Source organism: Chiloscyllium punctatum, chromosome 15, assembly GCF_047496795.1.
Source record: "Chiloscyllium punctatum isolate Juve2018m chromosome 15, sChiPun1.3, whole genome shotgun sequence".
NCBI lineage: Eukaryota > Metazoa > Chordata > Chondrichthyes > Orectolobiformes > Hemiscylliidae > Chiloscyllium > Chiloscyllium punctatum.
This window is the reverse complement of record NC_092753.1, coordinates 77,173,811-77,200,358: the sequence shown is the minus strand read 5'-3', so window position 1 is coordinate 77,200,358 and position 26,548 is coordinate 77,173,811. Positions and strand designations below refer to the sequence as shown.

The window sequence follows — 26,548 nt, the reverse complement described above, 5'->3', positions numbered from 1 at the left end:
TGAGGTATAAAACAAAAATATGTTTTGCTATTTCACTCTATATATTGGTATAAATAAGGGCTATCATGAGAAAAAATGTTCCGCACTATTGATTTCACAACCTATCATTATCACAATGAGGGGACGGTTTGGTGTCTGCCAGTTCACATTTTATCTGACAGCTCCACTAGTTGTCTTTGTACGGGAGCTATGTATACAAATGCCTGTTTTGAAAAAAAAATAACTTGCTGCAGGAACTTAAATGTGGTAAACAGGAATTAAATCAAGGAGAACTCTACTTTTGAATAGTGAATTAATCAATAGACATTTAGAACTTCAATTTATTTCAACCAAGAATAGCTCCAGTGGTCTGTCCAAGATGGATATTGAGTGAGTTGGCACAGAGGGTGAAGAGGCAAAGGGTAGTGGGGTGGAAGTCAATAGGTTGGCATGAGTTGGCACTACAATAACATGTTGGCTACAAAGATCCATGGGGGATGGTAGCTCCTATGGTTGCTCCAAACCCTTGCCAGAGCAGCTGGCTGGACTCCAGTTAATATCCACTCCCCTGTAACAAAATGTTGACCATCTGTGGCACTTTCCCTTCTGTCAGGTTTGCAAAACCAATAGGTTTGCTAACTCTGTCCCAACCCAGTACTGAAATTCAGGTGAACTAAGTGTGGGGGCATATATTAGATTAGATTAGATTACTTACAGTGTGGAAACAGGCCCTTCAGCCCAACAAGTCCACACCGCCCCGCCGAAGCGCAACCCACCCATACCCCTACATCTACCCCTTACCTAACACTACGGGCAATTTAGCATGGCCAATTCACCTGACCTGCACATTTTTGGATTGTGGGAGGAAACCGGAGCACCCGGAGGAAACCCACGCAGACACGGGGAGAACGTGCAAACTCCACACAGTCAGTCGCCTGAGGCGGGAATTGAACCCGGGTCTCCGGCGCTGTGAGGCAGCAGTGCTAACCACTGTGCCACCGTGCCGCCCACATATTCTTGTGGTTAAGCGTTAGGATTTCACAACTGAATTCTCTCAGTACTAAAATATCTTGACACTAATGAGTCTCTTAACAGGAAACCATTTAAATATGGTTAGCTTAGTTGGCTGATGGGAGATTCAGATGAATGCCAACTTTGCAAAGCACAATTCCCATTCTAACAGGATTCGCTCTGCAGTGTCCCTTCTCATCCTGTTCCATTGTAAAATTACAACATAAACCATGGTTCAGCAGTTCTTGAATAATCAGTCTCCCTGGAGGTGACAATTCGTCTTGCCATGACTTGTTTTTTCCAGTTTCCTCCTAGTACAAAGAAACTGGAAATATTCCTAATCATTTTATTAGGAATGTGTCATTTTAATGAAGAAACTCCCAGCTGTTGTTTTTCTCTGCGGTTCAAAGTGACATAATTCTTCAATTGGTGCACAGAAAATCTACAGGGTCTTTTCCCACCACAGGATATCACAACCAGGACCACTTGTAGGTGTCAGTCTTTAAGCTGGGGTCGCCCTCTCCTCTTGGAGTCAGAAAGTTCTAGGTTCAAGCTCCACTCCAGGTATTTGAATGTATTATCCAGGGCTGATACTTCACTGCAGTACCAGAGGGCATTTGGATTGTCAGATGAGCTCTTAGTTGAGGGAGCAGAAAGAGACGCTGCCACAAAAGATTCCACAGCACTTTACGAACGGCAAAAGTGCTCTTCTGATGTCCTTGCCAATGTTTACTCGTCCGACAACTTCCCTCAAACATACTGCCATGTATCCTGCAGTCTGTAGGCCTTGCTGAACTCTAATTGCCTGCAAAGTACCTTGACATTAAAGAAGGGACAATACTGCAAAAGTATTTAATTGGCTGTAAATTGACTTTAGGGCCATCCCAAGGTTGTGAGTGAAAGCACATTTTGTGTTGCCTAGTTGTAGGGAAAGGCAGTTGAGTAACCCTTGAAAGCTTAAAGAAGCAGCCTCTAAAATGTCATAATCTTGCAGTGATGACTGCTCATTGGAGATGATTAACCTCCATGTTCAGTTTCAAAGTGGCTTTGACGAGCTTGGTCCTAACCATGAGAATGGCAAACAATGAAGATGAATGCACATGGAAATCAGCTCAGATATTCATTCGTAAAGAGCAGATTATTTGTTCCCTTCACCCTATTGCAAACAAATAAAAATGGCAAGTTATTTACCAATTAGCTTTGAAGCTGAGAATCCAATGTTGGAAGTGATTGCTCAATAAATTTCAAAATTGAATTGCGAGATTTGACCCATTGTAACACGAACACTCCAGTGAGTCCATTCACGCAATTTTTGAAAGATATCCGTTCTCCTCCAATCTAGACTCGACAACAGGCTTATGGCAGACTCTGAATGTTTCCAATTCATTGTTCACAATGTTATGTTACTTAGAGTCATAGAGATGTACAGCATGGAAACAGACCCTTCAGTCCAACCTGTCCATGCCAACCAGATATCCCAACCCAATCTAGTCCCACCTGCCAGCACCCGGTCCATATCCCTCCAAACCCTTCCTATTCATATACCATCCAAATGCTTCTTAAGTGTTGCAATTGTACCAGCCTCCACCACTTCCTCTGGCAGCTCATTCCATACACGTACCACCCTCTCCGTAAAAAAGTTGCCCCTTAGGTCTCTTTTATATCTTTCCCCTCACACCCTAAACCTTTGCCCTCTAGTTCTGAACTCCCCGACCCCAGGGAAAAGACTTTGTCTATTTATCCTATCCACGCCCCTCATAATTTTGTAAACCTCTATAAGGTCACCCCCTCAGCCTCCGACGCTCCAGGGAAAACAGCCTCAGCCTGTTTAGCCTCTCCCTTTAGCTCAAATCCTCCAACCCTGGCAACATCCTTGTAAATCTTTTCTGAACCCTTTCAAGTTTCACACCATCTTTCCGATAGGAAGGAGACCAGAATTGCATGTGATATTCCAACAGTGGCCTAACCAATGTCCTGTTCAGCCGCAACATGACCTCCCAACTCCTGTACTCAATACTCTGACCAATAAAGGAAAGCATACCAAACGCTAGTACAAAATTTAGGTTCTTCATTATACACATTTATCAGCATTTGATTAAGCATTAAATGGACCCAAGATTCATCACAAGTAGTCAATAATTATGGTGCTTATAGTAAAGCTGAGGCTAAAGAAAGACAGCAGTTAACATGCTCGCCTCTGAAGGTTTGCTGACGCTCATCGGTTAAACTCACAGGGGAATAATAAACACTTGGCTGAGATATCAGAGGCTGAGGTCTTTTGGGACCATATTCCAGCCAGAAAAAGCCAACAGTAAATGGGGAAGGAGATTTACGAAAAAGTAACTAATTTCAGTTACTATATAAACATAATTGCATATATGGGATTTTTATATGACTGTATTCCTAATCCTTGGCCTGAGGTTTGTCAAAAGCTGGAAGTATGTTTTTAATTTGAAATTATGCTGTCCAACATTGGTAAGACAGAGGTTCATGCATTTGTGTGAAACCAAGTTCATGATATTTTAAATACAGGTGACAGCTTTGAATTTGTTACTTAGTTCACAATCCTTCCTCAGAGACCTGAACGTGATTTGATCTGATCGAGCAAGGTCACAAAAAATGATAATTAAAAACATGCAGGCAATATTCTTTATATAAATAAAAACATTTTTGAATCGCAAAAACACATTATGATGGTGGTGTCTGGTGTCTAGCTTTGACATAAAAGCTATCAACTTTCTAAACATGACAAACACGTGGAGGAGAAAGTGAGGACTGCAGATGCTGGAGATCAGAGCTGAAAATGCGTTGCTGGAAAAGTGCAGCAGGTCAGGCAGCATCCAAGGAGCAGGAGAATTGACGTTTTGGGCATAAGCCCTTTCGTGAAGAAAGGCTCATGCCTGAAACGTCGATTCTCCTGCTCCTTGGATGCTGCCTGACTTGCATGACAAACACTTGCTCTGTCACACAGTGTTTGGAGAGGGTGGAATGCCTGACAGAGCACGAATATATTGAAGCAGAATTCATGGCAGAGGTGATAGCAATGAAACAAGTACAGTGCACATCATCCATGTGGCTCTACTACAGCTATTATCTTTATTATGATAAGAATTGCATCAACATATTAAAGGGAAAGCAAGATAAATACATGAAGGAGAAATGCCTATGAAGAACCTGTTAATGGTTGTGGATGAGGAAGGGTAGAAAAAAGCTCATACAGAGAACAAAGATTGACATAGACTTACTGGGTTGAATGGCCTCTTTCTGCACTGCCAATATAATGTAGCAATTCTACTCCACCCCCATGTCAAACTTTTCTTCGAATCTTCCCTTTAAAATCTCACCTAATTCCATTTTAAAAGGTACAGTAGTAACCTGACTCAATGGCCACAATGTCCTCAATAAGATTTTGTGTTCTAGTATCTCCTGAGGCAAAAGTTCTTTTAATTCTCCCTTTTGTTCTTGAACTTCTCATCTTCATCTATCCTTTGTTGCACTAATTCATCAATCAGATAAAGTAAATTTGCATTCGTGTAGCAACCTCAGGACGTCCCAGCTGATCAATTACTTTTGAAGTGCAGTCATTGTTGCACTGTAGGAAACATGAAAGTCAAATTGTCCTCAGCAAAGGCCCACAAATGACAATAAAATGACAATAATCTCTTATTTAGATGGTGCATGAGGAATAAATATTGACCAGGAGAGCTGGTAGAACCATGAGGGCTACCTTGCTCTTCTCTGATGTAGTGCCTTGAGACTTTCATATTCAACAGAGAAAGTTGATGGAGCCTCAGGTCTCATCCCAATGGCAGCACAACTGATAGTGTAGCACTCCCATAACAGTGCATGCAAGTGTCAGCTTTGACTTTCTGTACTCAAAAATCCCTGGAACAGGTTTGAAATTGCAACTTTCTGTCTTAGAGGCAAGAACACAACCAATTGAACATGAATAACCTTCCAAAATGTAACCTTAAATTTATACTAAGCAAAATATAGAAGTGTCTAAATAAAACAGAAAATATAACCAAGGGAAAATATGTAAGGAATAAGGAACAATTTAGCAAAAGATAACATTTTAAAAAAAAAGGAAAGCACCAGCAACAATACCACAATAGAAATATAAAGAGCAAGAAATCTGCAGGTGGAAGAAAAGGCAGAGGGAAAATAATGAAAGGAATTGCATTTTAACTGTCACTTGTACTCTCCATAGTATCCCTCAACCTCCATAGTAAATTACCATCTGCTGTGTAGCCACTGCGGTTACACAGACTATCACAATGTATAAACCCGAGGACAAATGTGAGTAGAGGGAGGAAGAGATGTCAAAGATACAGGTAGAAATAGAAAGAGATCACATCAGCATTTTCAATAAGCAGCTAGTTTGAAATGCTAGCCAAATGAGTGTTGAAATAGAGACTAAGGTTGGTCATTTTGAAAAACAGAAAATACTAGAAATACAATTCCATTAGTATCTGAAAGTAAATTCAACAGAGGTTATCATTTTGAATATAATTCTTCATTGGGGGTAGAGGTTGGAGGACAAGATAGTTGCTGTGAGTGGACAAACAAAACAGAGAAAGGCAAAACAAGAGTCTGAAATCAGGTATACTGACAACAGGAGGCATTTAGTAAAGTTTAACGTGAGTTTAAAAATGATTTGCGAACAGGAGCTTGGCCTCATCCTCATCCACGCCTCTTCGGACTCTGCACTTATACAGTGCACTGCCACCCCGCCCCCCCCCCCCCGCCCCCCCCCCGCCCCCGCCCCCCCCCCCGCCCCCGCCCCCCCCCCCGCCCCCCCACCCCAGTCCAAGCATTTGGCTCTTGTATTGTTCTATCAAATTCACCACAAACCTTAGGAACATTCAGCAAGGTCGTGATAATACCATGAAATCTCTAAGTGTAAAAGAGCAGGTTAGAGAATCAGCAGATTGGAGAATGGATCAATGGTTTCACTCAGTTAGGGTGCACGCAAGATTTGTAATATCATCAAACTTTGCCTGGTGATGCTTCTCAATGCTTAATATCCCTCACCCTGCAATGCTTAAGCCAGACTTTCAATGGCTTGTGGGAGTTAGAGGCGGAGAGGACATGCTTCAAAAGTAACTCTTCAAGGTGTTCAATCTGTGTTCCAGAACATCAGGGACATATTGGCATTTTGAGTCCTAATAGGATCTTACTCCAGATGGAGGTGCATTCTCTTGAATTGGCCATTTCACAGATTCACATCTGTGCACAGTGAGGGACTGCCCTTTGAGGTGCTGCCTTCCTCTTTCTGCAAGTCCCATTGCTAGTTTGATCTACTTTTGCTGCTCTACATGATGCTCCTATTCCCCTGCTACCCCATGATGTTTAATAAGTGAGTGCTGAGCTCATCTCTGGTGCAACTTGGGCATTTACATTTGACACAGTGGTGCTGTATAAGCAACACACATGCTGCAGGATCTGGACCTGGAAATTAGCCATAATTCCAAGTCCTCGGCTCTGGATTGAAACTCAACTCCAAGCATGAGTTTAGAAGTTTCAATCCAATTTCTCTCACCCTCCTTCCCCCACTTCCCCCACCTCCACCACCACCCCCCACACCCCCCAAACTTTGTAAGCCTTAGTTTTGTTTTCCTCTTACTTTTTGCACCCCTGATTTCGGCTATTTCCATGTTATTTTTATTCTTTTACTACTTTTCAGTGGGACATACTAACACACATTATCTTTTCATATCAGAGACATGCCTCCTGACTTTGAATCAAAACACAGAAATGGTTGTGAAAATTTCCATCAAAGCTGTCAAATGTTGCAACATTGGTCACCCAAAAACAGGCTGAAATGTTTCTAAAGATATCAATATTAATTTGCACACGATCAGTATTTTGTGGTGATTCATCAACTTAAACTGAAAAGCCCACAAGACGCATTTTCTTGTTAAAATAAAGAGCTACAGCACAGGCAGAACTCTGTCGGATGGAAAAGATTTCTATCCCCAATTCTACAAACCAGAATTTCATCATAACTTTTATTCCATTGATTCAGGGAAAGCAGGGTTTTGCTGGCTATGCCACATTTATTTCCCATCCCTAACTTCCCTCAAGCAGATGGTAGTGAGGTGAGCCACCTTTATGAATCATTGCTCTCCGTTTCCATCAGTCCACATGACTGTTATGAAAAGGCTTCCAGGACTTTGATCCAGTGATAAGGAAGGAGTGGTGATATAGTTCCACGTCAGTTTGGCATCTGGGCTAGAGGGAAAATTGCATGCGTTGGTGTTACCATGAGTCAGTAGTAACGTGGTCTTTCTGGAGAGTAGAGGTCACAACTTTGCAAGGCACTGCTGAGGAAATGTTAACAAAGTGCTGCTTGGCCTGGTGTCTGTAGTGGTTTTGACAGTGAACATGTCACTTTTCTCCACTGAAACTAATAACAAATTCAAGAGTCCACACATGTACAAAGTAATGCACAAATCCAGAACTTGCTGTCAGTGTTTTTCCTTCCAAATCTCAGAACACAGTGTTAAAAAGTAGATGTGCTTCTGTAACAGGGCAATATTTGTTGAATAATCCTGAATGCACAAGGAATGACACTGAGAACCAATTAGGATTGCCAGTGCAATTTGAGTGTGTTACACTTGCATGCTGTGGAAGCTACAAACTATATCAGCAATTCCTGATTTTTGCAGACTGAAAGAATGCACTGTGCCTGTTTCAACTCAACAAAATAAGTGACAGCCATTTGCTATTTATTCCTCAGGGTGCAGGACTGACAATTCAGTCAAACTGCCTAGTTTACAATTTGAACAAAGTTTGGCTATTTACCATCAATCAGCATTAATGGTGCCTTCCCCATGGCAAACCATCAGATTCTGCTTACTATCTATTAGCACTCTCTGCTCATGCAGTATAAATGTTGGATCACCCATTCCTGAATTTGTAGATTTTTGAATCAACCCGTTGTTATGAGACATCTTTGGTACAGTTCAGACTTCAACTTGTGCCTTTTAGTCTAAGGGTAGTAACACTAGGAATGCGCCGAACAACCTCTACCTCTGCAAATTGGCGTTCTTGCAAAATGTCCTGATGAGTACAAGACAGAAAGTTTCAACAGACTGTGTATTTTTATCAGCAGTACTTTTAAATTCTATACCAACAATAAGTCGGTAAAAGTAAGGCATACTCAGTGCCTTGAACTTCCTCATTTATTTTCTGAAAGAATACACAATGTGATTGGCTGCATACCCTGAGTACTGACTTCACTGATGCTGGATGCCTGAAGATCCCTTAGGCTCAGCATATTTCAATTACCATATGGAAGGGGGAACTCCATTTCAGAGACTACAACATTTTTGCAGACAGTTTTTTTTAAGGTCAGCAGTAAGGACCATTGCTTTGTGCTGCTGACAGCAAAACTCCCCCCCATTACAGTTCATGGAAAGCGTTTTCCCAAATTTATCACTTGCCAAGTGGCTATGTCAATTAATCACAATATTAGCATCTGGACATTTCTGGGAATGGGTAGGATGATATGCTGCATCTGTTGACAGTAGCATTTTTAATTAAAGGGATCATACTGGGGGTCACAATGGCTCACCCGAATTTGACTTTTTGAGGCTTCAGCACCCACAGGCAGGGAGGCTTGGGAAAGCTACTCCCCCCCCTCCCCAACTCCCAGCTTCCTCATTTGCGCCTCGAGGTCATGATGTGGAACCTAATGGACAGCAGCAAGGTGGTCTCTGCAAGAGTTGGGAGGGAGAGGACAGCTTCTCTAACCGAGCAGAAGGGGATGGAATTGAGTTGCAGATGTACAGTCCCTTCGACATGGAGACTGTGTAATGAAAAGGATCCAGGGTGACACAGCCACATGGTTTGTGAGTGGTGTTGCAATTTCTGGTTTCAAGCCGCACACTCAGACATTCCCCAATGTTCTACTCCACAACGCTGCTCAGAACAATACCCTATGCAGCTCCACTCTTCGTCAGAATCTCACATCTTTATACCTCACTCAGCATTCACGTTTCTTCTCATCCTACTGCCTTTGCACCTCCATGTCTCATAGCCACCCTTGTCAAATCACACAAGCAGTCAAGAATATTCACAATGCCCTGCTTTCATGCTTTCAGAAGAGCAGGTCATCCCATGTTGGGGGTGGCAGAGGCCTGAGTTGGGGGCTGCCTTTCAGTGACAGACACCTTACCGACAACGAATGATGCAGATACGCACACTCTATTGGGAAGGAAGTCTGTTTCCAGAGGCTGCAGGTGTCAGCAGTGATCTGCCAAGAGATCTTGAGCCATCATCAGACATGTCGAGTGGACTGTTCGTCCGTCTTTAAAGCCTGAATTGGGGTCTTGCTTCCAGTCGAGTAGGACTATTGTCCATCCCCTCTCCCCTATCGAGGCACAAGTGGAAATCCTACTTCTGGTCCTGCTCCTAGTGCTCATTTTGCTGTTCCTCCTGCCCTCTGACCTGTGACACTACATAATCTGCCACTAAAGCCTGGTACCAGCTGCTAAGAAGATAATACTCCTGTAGGTGAATAAAGTGCTGGACAGGTGTCAAACAGTGATAGTACAGTCTCTGAGAAGTGATTTGAATCTCCTGCCTGATCATGACTGGAGCTCTTCAGTATAACTGCTCAAAGCCTCCTCATCTTTCAGTTTCACTGGGGAAGCTTTCCTATCTGCGTACAAGCCCTAGTGACCCTGTTGAGTTGCTGACAGTCAGGGAAAAGGTGCATGAGCTGAACTAAAGGTTCAATAAGTAACTATTATAGAGAAGTTTTACAGACAGCTGCTGAGGAATTCGTCACTTGCCTTCAAAGCCACTCTTGTGAAATCCAGATTTTGGGCGGAGGGTTAATGGGGTCCTGGCTGAATGTCACTTTTAGGGGATGCATACACCATAAAACACCTGCCTTTAGCTGCAAAAGATTTCCCTCCAAGTTTCTGCCTGGGACTTGCCCATTTTATTCATTCTTCATTCCTATTTCTCACCTCAGTCTCTGATTCCAGCCACGGCAACCCACTTGCACCCTCATCGAAAACATCCCCCTTGCCTACACCAAACATTCACACAGATGAAATCTAAACTAAAGGGAATCCCTGTGTGGTGAATTCTGAACAAAATAAGCATAACTGTAGTTCCCAAATTTCTTATCACAGAAACTCACAGAAAAATACCCAGTACTAAAGGTTTCCAGAAAAAGTCAAATTTGCAGAACAGATATTGTATTTCTACCCCAGCAGCAGGAAGTCCCCACCTTGGTTTCAATAAGAATTGAAAAGAAATTGTGCATTTTGAAGTACATTACAATTTATCACAAAGTTTAAGTAGCTACAATTGAGAAACAGCAGTTGTCTACTTCAGAAGAAATGACTGCCAATTTCCTCATAGAATAGATTAGATTCCCTACAGTGTGGAAACAGGCCCTTCGGCCCAACCAGTCCACACCGACCCTCCAAAGAGTAATCCACCCATTATTTCCCTCTGACTAATGCACCTAACACTACGGGCAATTTAGCATGGCCAATTCACCTAACCTGCACATCTTGGACTGTGGGAGGAAACCGGAGCACCCGGAGGAAACCCACACAGATACAGGGAGAACGTGCAAACTCCACACAGACAGTCGCCTGAGGCTGTAACCGAACCTGGGATCCTGCTGTTGTGAGGCAGCAGTGCTAACCACTGAGCCACCATGCCACCCCCATAATTTTGTACTTATTCAGGATTCAGTAATACAAGTGATACCTGCCTCCCACCCTTGCTCATTTTGTGCTTAAAGTTCTCCTATATCTGTATAGATGGGATATTTTATAATGAGCACTCTTTCTATACAAGAGCTTAACAGGAGAGGAATTCATTCATATGGTACCATTAATCAGTCTTACAGCCATTCCCATAGGGCACTATCTGAATGACACTCTTTACTGAGCACTGCTTGCCTCCATAGAGCTGCCAAATCTGTACAACAGCGCTGCATGACTAAATTCCTCCCTCAATATTCTCACCTTAATTTCTGTGTATGTTACTTTATAATAGCTGTGAACCTGAGTTAATGCCTGTGTTTGAAAACACTGTTCCTGGAAATCCAGCACAAAAACATTGAGTTCTTATTTAAAGACAGACTGATCAGGGAATGTGCAGCAGGTCAGGCAGCATCTGAGGAGCAGGAACATCGATGTTTCAGGCAAAACCACTCTAATCTTGACTTTAATCTCCAGCATCTGCAGTACCCACACTTCCACTTGATCAGTGCATGCATTACAGCCCTGCAATTTCTTCTTTAACACCAGCCCTAGGCAAGTCATCCTACTTTAGACTCAATGGAATGAGGATTAATAGCGTACTGACTGAAGAGTGAAGAGTTTACTTGTCATTCTTATCGATAGTGCTTCTTCTATCAAGGAAAGTTACAGACAAGGAGAGACGTTTGAGATGTTTCATTCTTGCCTTTTTGGCTAAGATCCACCGCAAGCCCATGGATGCAGTGAAATTAAATGGAATCCTATTACTTACTCTGTATAGTTTAGAATGCTGTTAGAACCAAAAGCAAACTAATGCTTTTAACAAACAAAAGGTGGTTGTGCAAAATGAACTGAATATCAACTGAGTATTGAGGTAATTTACAAAATGACAAAATAGTTTTTTTTATGAAATTGTGGGAGAGTACAAAGTAGGTTTAAATTCATACTATTTTTACTTGTTGACTCATTAGTCTGAAGTAATCTGTTTCGGGAACTCATTGACTGTCGGCCAAATATTCCTCTGCGTGCCAAGTATGATAGAGAGGTGATATTGCTTGCCTACTATTTTGCTCTTAATGGTGTACAGGCAAGGACTGTATGTTTTCATATATTTTGGTGAGTGGGAACACCAAGGAGCCAATAACCTTTCTGTCTGTTTTCCACAAGGTTTACCTCCATTTGGGCAGAAAACAAGATTTTGGACAATTTTGGAGACATCAGCAAATTCTGAATTTGCTTTTCTGATGCTTAAATTGTTTGTGCAAGTGCTCAATAGTGGTCCCAGCACCGACCCTTGTGGAACATCACTTCCCACTGTTTGTAATCTGTGCAATTATCTTTAGTCGATCATTTCTGTTTTATTGCTGGCTTCCAACCATTTTACTACTTGTTGTCCAACTCCAAACGATTTCAGCGTAGATGTATCTACTGTGTGGTAACTTATTGAAGGTTTTTTCAGAAGTCCAAATATATTACCTCTGCTGCATTCATAAAAGTGTCTATTTTGGTGTTGGTCTTGGTGTCTGTTTTCATCATTTTTTGGATGACTTGTTAACTCAGTTTTGCCAAGTACCTCAAGCTAACACGTACCTGCCCCAACAGATATGCTACAAATTAGGAAGGCAGCTGGATCAGTGAATTATAGTTTAAAGACTTAGAGAAAGTGTTTCAAATTGGAATTAGAATTACCTTGTGTCTCGTGTACTTTTCTGAATGAATACACTTTTCAAAAACCAACGTTTAACAGTAACCTTTTTCCAAAATCCTACATCTATTTTCATATAATATCCACACATTAAAAGTGCAAACCTACTTTCCCCATACTACAAGTAGATTTTGTTTTGTGTAATGAAACACTATTTATATTCAAGAAATAAATTAAAGATCTTATACTGCATCATCTGACTAGACAATATTTTCACTGGTGATACATCCCCACTTCTAGCTCCATACCTCCAGCATTTGTTCTCATAGAAATCTACACTCTAATTCACTACAAGTAAAGCTCCAAGCCATTTGCTAATTATTGGTTGGCTTTAGCACACTTTAAGATATCGCATTCCAATATATTGAAAACAGCCACTTGCTCCCATTTTTGTTCGAGGAGACACATTTGAAAATTTCTGACAATTTACAGGAAAACTTTCCCAAAAAGTAATCATTATTTGACCATAGGATAGGCCCATGTGAAAGAAATAAAGAAGATATTCACTGTTTTACCACGGTAACAAAATAGTACATTGGATAAAGCACCTGATTTAATACAACAATGTACTATCCAAGTTACTATTAGCAATGCAATGTAGGATCAACTCAAAATTGAACCTCTTAGAGCACAAATGTGAATTTGTTTGCAACCTGTTGATTAATTTTGTCAACATACTGCCAATTAGTGTTAACCTTTGAAGAAAACATGCCAAGCATTCCTGTTCTAATCAAACAAAGACTGCTCTCTTTGGCATGTGCTCAGTTTGGAAGCTAGCTGCTTCCCCGTGGATATATTATTTGGGGAGGTACCTGACGTTAAGTTGTGGGCAGAAATTTCCCACCACTATGGTACTACCAAAGCTCTAAAACAAATTGCTTCAAGTGTACAGCACAGCTGTGTCTTCAACAAGGGGACTTTATTGAAGTGAAGCTTAAGTTGTCTGCCTCAAGGTGTTTGCCCCATGGCAGAGGTCACGTGACTATGGCAGACTAGGACAGACACTTGTACATAATTCCATTTATATTCAAACATCCTATTTTGAGACAAAAATGAAGAAGAAGACATGAATTATCATGTACATTTTTAGCTACAGAAGTTATCAACTACATATATTACTGGTCTCTTGCCTTAGCAATTTATTATTACCATCAGTCTCTGCACATGCATCCCACACATTGTCTTTAAGTTGTGCTGGTCTTTTAATGGGTGTTGCTGTTGTTGGTTGCTAATCTGGGTAATGTTGTTTCACCACTGAATTTCATTCCTGCGTCAGTCATTGTTGCTATGTAGCTGTTGTTGTTCTTTTTCTGTTATTGGGCTGTTGTGGACCTCTGGCTCTGATGTCTAATGTGCGTTCTGTATAAATTATGCATTCGTCCTCACCTATCACCTTCAGTTGAGGAACAGCTTCAGTAAGTCTATGTGCTTGTCATTATGACCGTAATTCTGGTCATTTGCTTCCACCAAGTACAACTGAGTTGATGACTGGCCCATGCAGGTCTCAAGTTGTCACTTTGCCACTGGCTTTTCTTGGGATCATTGAATGTTTGTACCTGGGCTGGCTCTCTAATACTCAACTCTGGCAATGATTGCGCAGCTGAAATGGAATTTAGCTTTCTGCTATTTCACTTTGACATTTATCACTCACACAGATTACTACATCTGGCTTTAGTAGTTTTTTCTTTGCTATTGGAGGAGTAGTTTGTGTGCAATGCAACATTAGTTTTTGTACTGAGCTACTTTCCATGCCTTCAGTATGTGCATTTTTCTGCTTGAGAATTGCCTTGTATATACGTATGTGCTGGATTTGCCAGATTTCTTTATAATTCCTTTGATGTTTTGACTGAGGATAGTGAAGAGATGATGGCTAGTGATGAATTTCCCAATGTTTCATAGAGTGACCGAATTTCTCATTCATGAACTAAGGCCCATTATCACTCATGACAATATCAGGAATACCAAAATGGCCAAAGTGTGCTTTTAGATACTTGACAATCTCTATTGTGATCACCAAAGTCAACTGGTCCATTCCCAGTGGTCACAAGAGTAGTCCATGGTGACAAGATAATCAGTTCCTGTGAATGTGAAGAGGTCTTCTCCCAGTTTCATCCATGGTCTGTCTGAAATCTCTTATATCATCAGGGGCTCTCTACCTTGCTTAGTTTAGCAGTGCACTGGCCAACTTGGGGCTCTTCTGCTGGTGTCCCTAACTCCGAGCCAGAAGGCATGGGTTCCAGCCCCATCTGCTCCAGAGGTATGTCATAATGTATCAACCAGTTAATTTAAAATATCTGCATTGGCTAATGTGGTCCTTGATTTTGTTGCTAATATTCAGCCAGTAGAGTGTATCCTCAGATTTGACTTAAATCCTTGCTGGTGTGCATAGACACACATTGGCACCTCTCCTCTCAATATGTTTGGGACAGTAACACTACTTCTCTTGTAAAATAGGTGACCTTAGACTGTCAATTCATTTCTATGTACCCAACAAATTCTAAAAGCAAAAGATATGACCTTGATATTCTCAAACCATCTTAATATTACTAGTTCTTGTAACACTTCTAAGAGATATGCATCATGTTGGAGAACTTGCTTGGTTTAGAGTCGTAGTCTCATAGAGATATACAGAATGGAAGCAGACGCTTCTGTCCAACTCATCCATGCTGACCAGATATCCTAAAAATTTGAGCAAGGAGCTTTTTGTTTTTAAGAACCTCTACAGTGTGGAAACATGCCCTTCGACCCAACAAGTCCACACTGACCCTCCGAACAGGAACCCATCCAAACCCATTCCCCTACTGCTCTACATTTTTACCCCAGACTAATGCACCTACATTCATGACAAAATCTGGAAGGCCAAAACAGCCAAAGTGTGCTTTTATATACTTGACAATCTCTATTGTGATCATTGAAGTCAACTGGTCCATTCACAGCAGTCACAAGAGTAGTCCATCTACAGATCCCTGAACACTATGGGCACTAACAGCATGACCAATTCACCTAACCCACACATCTTTGCATTGTGGGAGGAAACCCACGCAGACATGGTGAGAATGTGCAAATTCCACACAATCACCCAAGGTGGGAATTGAACCGTGTACCTGATGCTGTGAGGCAACAGTGCTAACTGCTGAGCCACTGTGTGCTTGTCTGTTATATTCACTGTCTCTGCTGGATTGATGACTTCTAGAACATGATGAGCTGCTGCTTCATTTTGAATCTGGATGATATCATACTCTGTTGCAGCATCTTTCACTTTCTTCAATGGGAATGCTGCTCTTAACAGCAAGATTGCAACATGTTTTTGCCTCTTTTGCTTGAATGTCACATCCAGATGGAATCTGTAATCAGAGTAATATTCTTTGCGGTTGCTCTGAAGCACGTGATAACAGCTTGAGGGAAATGTTTTGATACAGCTTGTCACTTGTTTCTTCCAAATAGATCCTGAAGAAATGCTTTGGCACACTTCCTCAGTCTTAGCACAGCATCTTTCTGTTGTGTTAGTGCTCTGGATACAAATGTAACCAGTTGACCTTTCTGCATTAGGGTTGTTCCAAGTCCTGTCTCACTGGCTTCATACTGCAACGTGGCTTCATCACTTATATCACAATATTTCAACACTGGTCGCTTGATTTTAATGAATACCGCTTCTTGTTCTGTGCCCCAGTACCACAGTACGTCCTTGACTGAGTTGGCGTAATGGTTCACACTCCAACCACAAATTGGGCAAGAATTCTGCTTAATAATTGACACATTCAACAAATTGTTGCACTGTATTTACATCTGTTGGTGACTGCATTGCTGTTGGACACTGCATTGCTACTGCAAATGCAACTCTAACATTTTCCAGATCTGGGTGAAGAACTTTTTCTGTCAGTTCCTGGCCAATGCACTCGACTTTGAGCATCCTCAATTGTAACTTTGTTTCTCTTGTTTGACTTCAGGTTTACCTGAGGAGCTATTGCATTAGATTTGGTCACAGTCAGTAATAACTTCTTTCATCATGTCTCCACAAACTAGCAGATCACCCACTGTAGCTTCCACTTGACGAAGGTCACTAATTATCTCAGGCTGTCTTCATTGGTACTCTTTTGATTTAGGATGGTGAAAAACTTTGGCTTTGCAAGTTGCAGCAAAATTGTTTCAATGGATAGGCATGGGATAGTGAAATCTATTCAGGGCTTTACTTTTTTTTGGTCAATGTATGTTCTCAGCTTTCCAGGTTGTTTGATTGATCTAATGCTGTTAATCAAGAAACTGACAACTCTTCTTTTTCAGCTCTTCTATCTTTTCTTTCGGGTTGGCAGCTGGAACTTTCCTCAACAACTACTGAATTCTTATCTATTTTGAGATGATATTCTCCTAGGAGGTATCCCAACCCCATCAACACATCTTTCTACTCATCTAGGATAGTTCCACAATCAGTGCTATGACATGTTGCAAATCTCTTTTGGCAAGTCAAGATTTGTTGGGCAAACCTGAACATGTACAATTCACTATCCTTAATTTAATCGCTTACGGGAAAAGATTGGTTGGTTCAAAATATATTCCATCTTAAATCTCTCTGAACATCAGAAACTTTAAAAGTTTTGATGGCAGATTTTGAGCTCCAAGTATGAAGTACATATCAATGAAACATATTCAATACTAGGGAACAAAACAAAAGAGTTCATTGATCAGTGCATAACATCATTAACTGAGCTTGTTGAAACCCGTGAATTAAAAGGTTAAACTAATAGAGATGGGATTGTATTAGGAATAAAGGATCCATACGTGAAAGAGTACCTATTGAGAGAAGGCAGAGGTGCACTCAGGAGAGCAATTTACTTGTGTGGAAGTACTGAGGTTGTGATTCAATGTATTCATGGCAGAACAGATCAGGTCTTGCATTCTGCTGACACATACTCCAGGTATACAGGGTAGAACAATCAGAGTCAATGGTAAGATGCAAATACTGCAGAAGACATTATGCAAAGCGAATAGGCATCCCCATTGGTTGGAAAATAGTGCTCTCACTGCAAGAAGCTGAATCATTTTGTATGCAAGTACGTGGCTAAAAGGAAACAGATACAGGTAACCACTGAAGAGATACCAACTGAAGATTCTGATAAATCACTTTATAATAGGTTAGATCAAGTTTAACCATTGGAATGAGGACTGCGGAAGAAAAGCAATATAAAATGTTAGATAGACACCAACCAATGTCCGCTTTATTTCGGAGGACAAAGGCAGCAGATACATGGAAAAACTACCACCTGCAAGTTCCCCATCAAGCTGCTCACCACTTGATGTGAAAACATATCATCATTCCTTCTGTGTCGTTGGGTCAAATTCTGGAATTCCCTCCCTAACGGTATTATGGGAGGTCTACCAAGAAAACATGAGTTGCAATGATTCAAGCAGTCAGCTCACCACCATCAGGTCAAAAGAAACAAGGATTGGTAATAAATGCTGATCCAGTCAGCAATACCAATATCTTGTGAGTGAACCAGTAAAAAAATACACCACGCAACACCATAAACTTCACATGCAAAGAGAATGGCGATCCAAAAATGAAGTCCTCAAAAGTAAGGTTAATGCTTTATGATGACAACTATTTTGTCCTGACAGAACAGATTACTCTGAAGACCTATTGCGATAACATGAACAAGGATTTGGAGTTCCAGATCAAACACAGCAAGCAAATGTCATTCAAGTCAGCTGGAGCTTATCTGAAGCTTGGACTGATGACCCTTTACATTTTCCTAGCACCAGCCCCATAAATTACTACTTTTTTTCTGTTCAGTTTCACAACCTGGTTTTGTGTGTTTGTGAGTTCTCTCTTTTTTCTGTTTAAAATTCCAATGTTTCAGAAAGGGAAACTTTACAGTCGGGAAACTGAAACCATTATAAATTAGGCAAATTTTATTGCAACCATAATTCTCCCATTTTTCATGGAAGAATTCTAAATTTTGTTTCAGATCCCCAGTCAATTGAGCAGGTGTTAATAGAGAAAAAAAATTGCAGCTAGTTTCCCTTAAGAAGTGCATGTTCTTAATTGTTTTTTTCTGCATCATTGGCAGCTCAAAGCTCTACAAATGTGCTTTTTTTATATCAGTTCTGGACACACACCATTTCTGACACTATCTTGCAAATGTACAGCACAGCAGCATTTTCAAAACAAAGATTTTACTGAAGTGAAACTTAAGGTATCTGCCTAGAGGGTGTGTGCCGCATGGTAGAAGTCACATAACTATCCACTTTAATACAAGGATCAAACAGTAGCCATGAAAACAAGGCATCAGTAAAGATCATCCCACACCAATAGTGAGGGATAACTTTATGTCTGGCACTTGTGGCAAACTTTGCCTTTCTAGAACTAATCTTGTTCAGCCATCAAAGCAATGCAGCAGATGATCTCATCTAACCTCACCAAAATTCTGAGTCACTTTCCCATCATCACTTGAAGACAGAAAGAAGCCAACCAATTGCAAATCCACAACAAGCAGAAGCTGAATTAATGCTGGCTAAATTCACTTCATCCAGGACTGATCCCGGACATCGGAAATATAATAAGCTATTACTGTTGGGTTAGATTTAAACAAGAGGTCCCAGGTGGTAAAAGATCAATCTTTTAAAACATTGCACCACCCAATCCCTAGAGACATAACACGCTTGACATCTTTGACAGATGTACAATACTATCCATATCAATGGTACCTACAACTAAAGAGGAAGTCTCAGTTATATGCAAAATCAGGACATGAATCTCTGTGAGGTTTGTAAACTGACACACAGCTACGTGACAAGAATACTAAAGATTAAATGTGTTTCTGCTTTGTCAGTCTTTGTAAATCCTCCATTTCAGATTTATTAGTAACAACATGTCACTATAAAATGTTACGCAAAAATATTAATATTAAGAGGAATGGAAGAAATCACAAGTATAAATGACCCAAACGATGTACGCAACCAACAAGCTCCTCTTTAACTGAATGCCATTAACTAAAATTGGGAACTCAAGATCTTCTTCCACAGGCTTGGTTTTTCAACATAATTTCCTTTCTATTAATCAATGTATCAGGCAATGACTGTCTCACTTCAGTCAACCTTAACAAATAAGTATTCCAGCATGCTAGCTATATCAATAACATCGTGTATTCACAGATTAAGCAGTTACTACTGGATTAGTGGTGCTGGAAGAGCACAGCAGTTCAGGCAGCATCCAACGAGCAGCAAAATCGACGTTTCAGGCAAAAGCCCTTCATCAGGAATAAAGGCAGTGAGCCTGAAGCATGGAGAGATAAGCTAGAGGAGGGTGGGGGTGGGGAGAGAGGAGCATAGAGTAGGGAGTGAGTGGGGGAGGAGATGAAGGTGATAGGTCAAGGAGGAGAGGGTGGAGTGGATAGGTGGAAAAGGAGATAAGCAGGTTCGACAAGTCCGGACAAGTCAAGGAGACCGTGCTGAGCTGGAAGTTTGAAACTAGGATGAGGTGGGGGAAGGGGAAATGAGGAAGCTGTTGAAGTCCACATTGATGCCCTGGGGTTGAAGTGTTCCGAGGCGGAAGATGAGGCGTTCTTCCTCCAGGCGTCTGGTGGTGAGGGAGCGGGGGTGAAGGAGGCCCAGGACCTCCATGTCCTCGGCAGAGTGGGAGGGGGAGTTGAAATGTTGGGCCACGGGGCGGTTTGGTTGATTGGTGCGGGTGTCTCGGAGATGTTCCCTAAAGCGCTCTGCTAGGAGGCGCCCAGTCTCCCCAATGTAGAGGAGACCACATCGGGAGCAACGGATACAATAAATGATATTAGTGGATGTGCAGGTAAAACTTTGATGGATGTGGAAGGCTCCTTTGGGGCCTTGGATAGAGGTGAGGGAGGAGGTGTGGGCGCAGGTTTTACAGTTCCTGCAGTGGCAGGGGAAAGTGCCAGAATGGGAGGGTGGGTCGTAGGGGGGTGTGGACCTGACCAGGTAGTCACGGAGGGAACGGTCTTTGCGGAAGGCGGAAAGGGGTGGGGAGGGAAATATATCCCTGTTTGTGGGGTCTTTTTGGAGGTGGCGGAAATGTCGGCGGATGATTTGGTTTATGCGAAGGTTTGTAGGGTGGAAGGTGAGCACCAGGGGCGTTCTGTCCTTGTTACGGTTGGAGGGGTGGGGTTTAAGGGCAGAGGTGTGGGATGTGGACGAGATGCATTGGAGGGCATCTTTAACCACGTGGGAAGGGAAATTGCGGTCACTAAAGAAGAAGGCCATCTGGTGTGTTCTATGGTGGAACTGGTCCTCCTGGGAGCAGATACGGCGGAGGCGGAGAAATTGGGAATACGGGATGGCGTTTTTGCAAGACATAGGCTGGGAAGAGGTGTAATCCAGGTAGCTGTGGGAGTCGGTGGGTTTGTAAAAAATGTCAGTGTCAAGTCGGTCGTCACTAATGGAGATGGAGAGGTCCAGGAAGGGGAGCGAGGTGTCAGAGATGGTCCAGGTAAATTTAAGGTCAGGGTGGAATGTGTTGGTGAAGTTGATGAATTGCTCAACCTCCTCGCGGGAGCATGAGGTGGCACCAATGCAGTCATCAATGTAGTGGAGGAAGAGGTGGGGAGTGGTGCCGGTGTAATTACAGAAGATCAACTGTTCTACATAGCCAACAAAGAGACAGGCATAGCTGGGGCCCATATGTGTGCCCATGGCTACGCCTTTGAGATTAAGTAGTATCTAACCCACAACAAATTATACATGTTCTTTTTTATGTCAAATGCCACATCTTGGAAAGAGCACAGTGGTATTACTGTCAAACAAATATTCCTTAAAGCAAATTAAGCTGTCACCTTAAGTCATTTACACAGAAAAAGGAAACATTCCACCATCACCCTGTCAAGTTGATCAGGGACAGGCAATAAATGAAGATTTAAAATCGTCACTCATAGTTCCAGAACAAATCTGAAATAAAATCTTCAATCAACCAAATTCTGAACTGTTCCTTCCTACACATTACAGAGGACTGGCAAAAGAAATATGTTGATAGCCAAAAAGCTATCCATCCAGGGTTTTCTTTCCTTTACATACTTTCTCCTCTTGTACAGTGGAATGGGGAGGCATGCAGTGATTGAAGTTGGTTTTGGGTGCTGTTGTAAAATCAATAACAGCAGATCAGGAACCCAGTTTACACCCATTTTGAAGAATTCAGACACGTACAAAACAATCCATTAATTTTAATGTGATTTGTCCAACTACACAGTCAAGATCAATTTCAACCTGACCGATTCTTCTTGGAATAATCTTCCAAGGTCCCAGAAGCTTAGCAATACCTTGATCATGTACAATGATTATTGGCAAGATAATCAAATGTAAGAGGATCATGGCTAAATGCAACCCCACCCTCTCCCAAATTCCACAACATACATCTTCCAGAAGAATTGTTCAACTGCATTTAGGAAGCGGGATGTCTGACTAATTTCATTTTTCTTTTTTACCATTAAATCGAATTGTCACTTCATTGTGATTGAGACTTGGATATTAAACATTTGTTTTTGTCCTACAGAAGTAATTGTAGTACTCAAAACTATAGCACATATATTCAGGCAACGTATTTATTTTATAATTAAGAACCACGGAAATGGAGAGGATTCGAAAGAATATGGGAGGTGACTGAGTTCAATGAAGAACTACTAAGTAAGATCTGTTTAGAATTGGTGATTGAAAGCTTTCACACAAACAGAGACTAATGTGAAATAGGTTTCAGGATAGATTCAGTGGTGGGCGAGTGGGAGAACAAAAACAATGGACAAATTGAAGTGACAATCAAGTGCCGTTGGTGGAATTGTAGGTTATTTCCGGGTGTAAGTTCTCAGATAGGCTAAATGGCTTTCCTTCTCTATATGGTGTTCATGGCCCTATGAACTGAAGGAGATCTAGTTAATGGGTAGGGTCCATGTTTCTGAGCCTGAAGTTCCAGGTTCAAGTCTCATTCCAGGACTTGAAGGCATTTGAGTTTCAAATTGTAAACCTTTCCAACATTTGCCAATGGTGGGCGATAAGAGCAGGAGATCATTCTGGTTAGCCACGTGGTTGAAACAAATTTGAGCCTCTATCATCACTGTCCACAGCTCCAGGCTACAGCATGCATGCAAACTTATGGGTTGCTATATCAAATGGAACTTTAAAGTGAGGAGGTCAATTGGCTTAAAAGCCAGTGTGGATCACACTAGGTTTCAATTTCACTTTTCGAATTGGGGTTGGATTTAGGAGCTGACCCCTTGCCCTATCCGTGGTGAAAAATGTGGACCTGTGGAACAAACCAGCTTTTGCACAGATAATTCAAGAAGGAGAAGCATTTATGAACATGTGATATACCTTTAAACAGTGCAAGCAACAGTGGTTGTACTACAACATTCTATGATCCTATGGTTTCAGACATAATCCAGCACCACGGGTACTGTATTTACACAAATCAAAGTGTACAAATGGCACATTCACGATCTCTTGTAAAAATTCTTTTATCAATCAAATCAATCATTTAAAGGCCATTCATTATTGATAGGAGGGGCCGATGAGATAATGGTGTGGAAGGAAAGTAGAAGGAATAGCAGAGGAAAGAGGGATAGTGCGTGAGAAGACTGGGGGAGACATATTATGATGATGGTGAGGGGAGTAGTGAAGAAGACTGAGAGATAATGGGGGAAGAGAGAGGGATAGTGGAGGAGGAAGGGGAGATGATAGGGAGAAGGGGGGATAGGGGGAGAGACACAGTGAGGGTGCTGTGGGGAGGATAGTGGGGGAGAAAAGGGGGGAATAGTGGGGGGGAAGGGGATGGGGAATGAGCAAGTAGGGGAGAGGGAGTAGTAAGGGGAGAGAGGGGCAGAGGGATAGGACAGGGAGATAGAGTGAGGGAACAAGGGAATAGAGAGAGGGGACGGGGAAATATAGAAAGGGAATGGGGGGAATATAGAGAGGGGACGGGGAGGATAGAGTGAGGGGACGGGGAGGATAGAGTGAGGAGATAGGAGGATAGACTGAGGGGAGTGGGAGGAATAGAGTGAGGGGACAGGAGGAACAGAGTGAGGGCACGGGGGAAATAGAGTGAGGGGACGGGGGAAATAGAGTGAGGGGACGGGGGGAATAGAGTGAAGGGACGGGGGGAACAGAGTGAAGGCACGGGGGAATAGAGTGAGGGGACGGGGGGGGGAATAGAGTGAGGGGACGGGGGGGGAATAGAGTGAGGGGACGGGGGGGGAATAGAGTGAGGGGACGGGGGGGGGAATAGAGTGAGGGGACGGGGGGGGGAATAGAGTGAGGGGACGGGGGGGGGAATAGAGTGAGGGGACGGGGGGGGGAATAGAGTGAGGGGACGGGGGGGAATAGAGTGAGGGGACGGGGGGGGATAGAGTGAGGGGACGGGGGGGGAATAGAGTGAGGGGACGGGGGGGGAATAGAGTGAGGGGACGGGGGGGGAATAGAGTGAGGGGACGGGGGGGGGGAATAGAGTGAGGGGACGGGGGGGAATAGAGTGAGGGGACGGGGGGGAATAGAGTGAGGGGACGGGGGGGGAATAGAGTGAGGAGACGGGGGGGGAATAGAGTGAGGGGACAGGGGGGGTTAGAGTGAGGGGACAGGGGGGGTTAGAGTGAGGGGACAGGGGGGGTTAGAGTGAGGGGACAGGGGGGGTTAGAGTGAGGGGACGGGGGGGTTAGAGTGAGGGGACAGGGGGGGTTAGAGTGAGGGGACGGGGGGGGTTAGAGTGAGGGGACGGGGGGGGGTGAAGAGGATAGAGTCAGGGGTAGAGGTAGATGAGGGGACGAGGATAGTGAGGATAGTGAAGATACGGGGAGGGGGGGAGTGGGGGACGGGTCATAAGGTTTGGCCGGGGGGGTGTGAATGAGGGGAGTTGGGAGGTTATTGTGTCTATGAACTCGCATTCCTCTGGCTGCCGATGAGAAACAGAAACAAAATCTGGAGAAGGAAGTGAGAGAGGCCGGGCCCAGTGCTCAGTGTCCCCGCCGGCAGGAGGTTTCCGAACCGCCCGGGGGAGGGGGCTGGGGCTGGGGCTGGGGCTGGGGGGGTTAACTGCGTGAATGAAAAAGCACCCACAGCCCCCCAGAGTCTCCCCGCCCTCCTCTCTGTCCCTGTACCCCCCGGCCCCAGGTTACACTGAGGGCAGGAGGCCGGCTCCCCCAGCCCCAGCCCCAGCCCCAGCCCGTGTCCCTCAGGCCGGCTCTGGGCTGGAACACACCAGCTTCTCTCTCACTGCCCCCCGCCCCCCCCCTCATCCACCGGGCAGTGCCCCCCCTCCCCTCCCCGAGCCCAGACACTGAGCCAGATTAAAGCAGGGAAGGCTGCAATCAGACAAACACTCCTTACCCAGAGCCCACAACAAGCCAAACACGGAGGTCCTGGATATCAGAGAGATCATGTTTGAGCAGCTCTCCCTCAGATAGACTTGTGTTCATCAGCTTCCTCTTCTGGCGTCTAAGTGCTTCACTCCACCCTCCCCTCCCCTTGCCCACGCAGACACAGCACCCAGCCCGGTCCTCCTTCCTCCCTCGCCGCTTGTCCCGAGAGTGAGTGACGCGAAGCGCAACTGGGAACCGAGCCAAAAACACAACGCTCTCAAACCCAAAATAACAAAGGCAGCCTCTTGATCAAAGATCCCCCTGTACTTCCAGTCCAGAAAGGATACCAGCTTCTTAACCCCCAGCAAGTCAGCCAAAGAGCAATGCGCCACTCGTCAACCTCTTAACTGCAAATCCATTCAGATTTACTGAATATTGTGGAAACCTTTGCGGGAGACGCTGGAGAAAGCGCTGGAATTATGTGAAACCAAGAATGGTTCTAGCTGTCAGGGGAGAATGAAAATCACGGTGCCCACTAATCTCCAGGTGGCCATGGTGGGATCTAAGGCAAAAGCGAGGACTGCAGATGCTGGAAACCAGACTTTAGATTAGAGTGGTGCTGGAAAAGCGGAGCAGGAAAATCGACGTTTCGGGCAAAAGCCCTTCATCAGGATTAGAGGCAGGGAGCCTCCAGGGTGAAGAGATAAGTTGGGGGTGGGGAATCTGAAGAGAAGATGGCAAAGAGTACAATAGGTGAATGGGGTGGGGAGGTGAATGGGGGTGGGTGGAGCGGATAGTTGGGAAGGGAGATTGGAAGAGCTTCAGGGCAGAGGAGATGTCCTGGGGGTTGCAGTGAGATAAAGACTCACTGAGAAACTTGTGGAGAGAGGAGGAGAACTTCTTCAAGGAAGGCATCCTTGCAAGAGGATTCGCAGTAGGTTAAAATCAACTAGGCAAAAGTGAGGACTGCAGATGCTGGAAACCAGAGCCATTCACCTATTGTACTCTTTGCTACCTTCCCCCACCCTCCTCACTGACCTATCACCTCCATCCCCACCCCCACTCACCACTCATCTATTGTACTCTTTGCTATCTTCCCCCACCCTCCTCACTGACCTATCACCTCCATCCCCACCCCCACTCATCTATTGTACTCTTTGCTACCTTCCCCCACCCTCCTCTCTGACCTATCACCTCCATACCCACCCCCATTCATCTATTGTACTCTTTGCTACTTTCCCCCACCCTCCTCTCTGACCTATCACCTCCATCCCCACCCCCATTCACCTATTGTACTTGTTGCTACCTTCTTCCCAGCCCCACCCCCCATTTATCTCTCCACCCTGGAGGCTCCCTGCCTCTATTCCCGATGAAGGACTTTTGCCCGAAACGTCGATTTTCCTGCTCCTCGAATGCTGCCTGACCTGCTGTGCTTTTCCAGCACCACTCTAATCTAAAAAATGGTGGGATCTAATCAGAGTCTTTACAATTCTGAAAGGGTTTTGATAGAATAGGCAGCGAGAGAGACCCAGATTTATCAATCTCTGGAGACCATGCACATTCTGAAAGATTTGATTCCAAAAGCATTGACAACATGGAACCCGGAATTTATCAGCATCTCTAACGTTTCCCACTTTGAGTTAGAACTGGAGACTTTGGTGGGTTTCGACTTACATCTCTGGAAGGCTGCTGATATTTTCTGAGCACTGCTCAGAGGTGATGTACCTCTCGTGCCAATGGGGCTGAAAGCTGGCTTCCTTGTTCAGAGGAGAGTACTCTATGACTGCACAAGAGCCCTGTTGTATTATGACAGATTCCAT

At 43.6% G+C, this 26,548-nt stretch overlaps 1 protein-coding gene across 2 annotated transcripts in view; it reads right to left on the bottom strand.

Moving 5' to 3' along the window:
* LOC140486423 (interleukin-10 receptor subunit beta-like) overlaps nucleotides 1–25,189 on the bottom strand; it is a 64,609-nt gene extending 39,420 nt beyond the window's left edge. The window contains exon 1 of one of the 2 annotated variants that reach the window (XM_072585534.1): nucleotides 24,757–25,189. In XM_072585534.1, coding sequence (XP_072441635.1) covers nucleotides 24,757–24,845 — 89 coding nt within the window. In that variant the 5' untranslated portion in view covers nucleotides 24,846–25,189. The remainder of the gene's footprint in view (nucleotides 1–24,756) is intronic. The other variant, XM_072585533.1, reaches the window with a different exon arrangement.
* Between the last annotated feature and the right edge of the window lie 1,359 nt (nucleotides 25,190–26,548).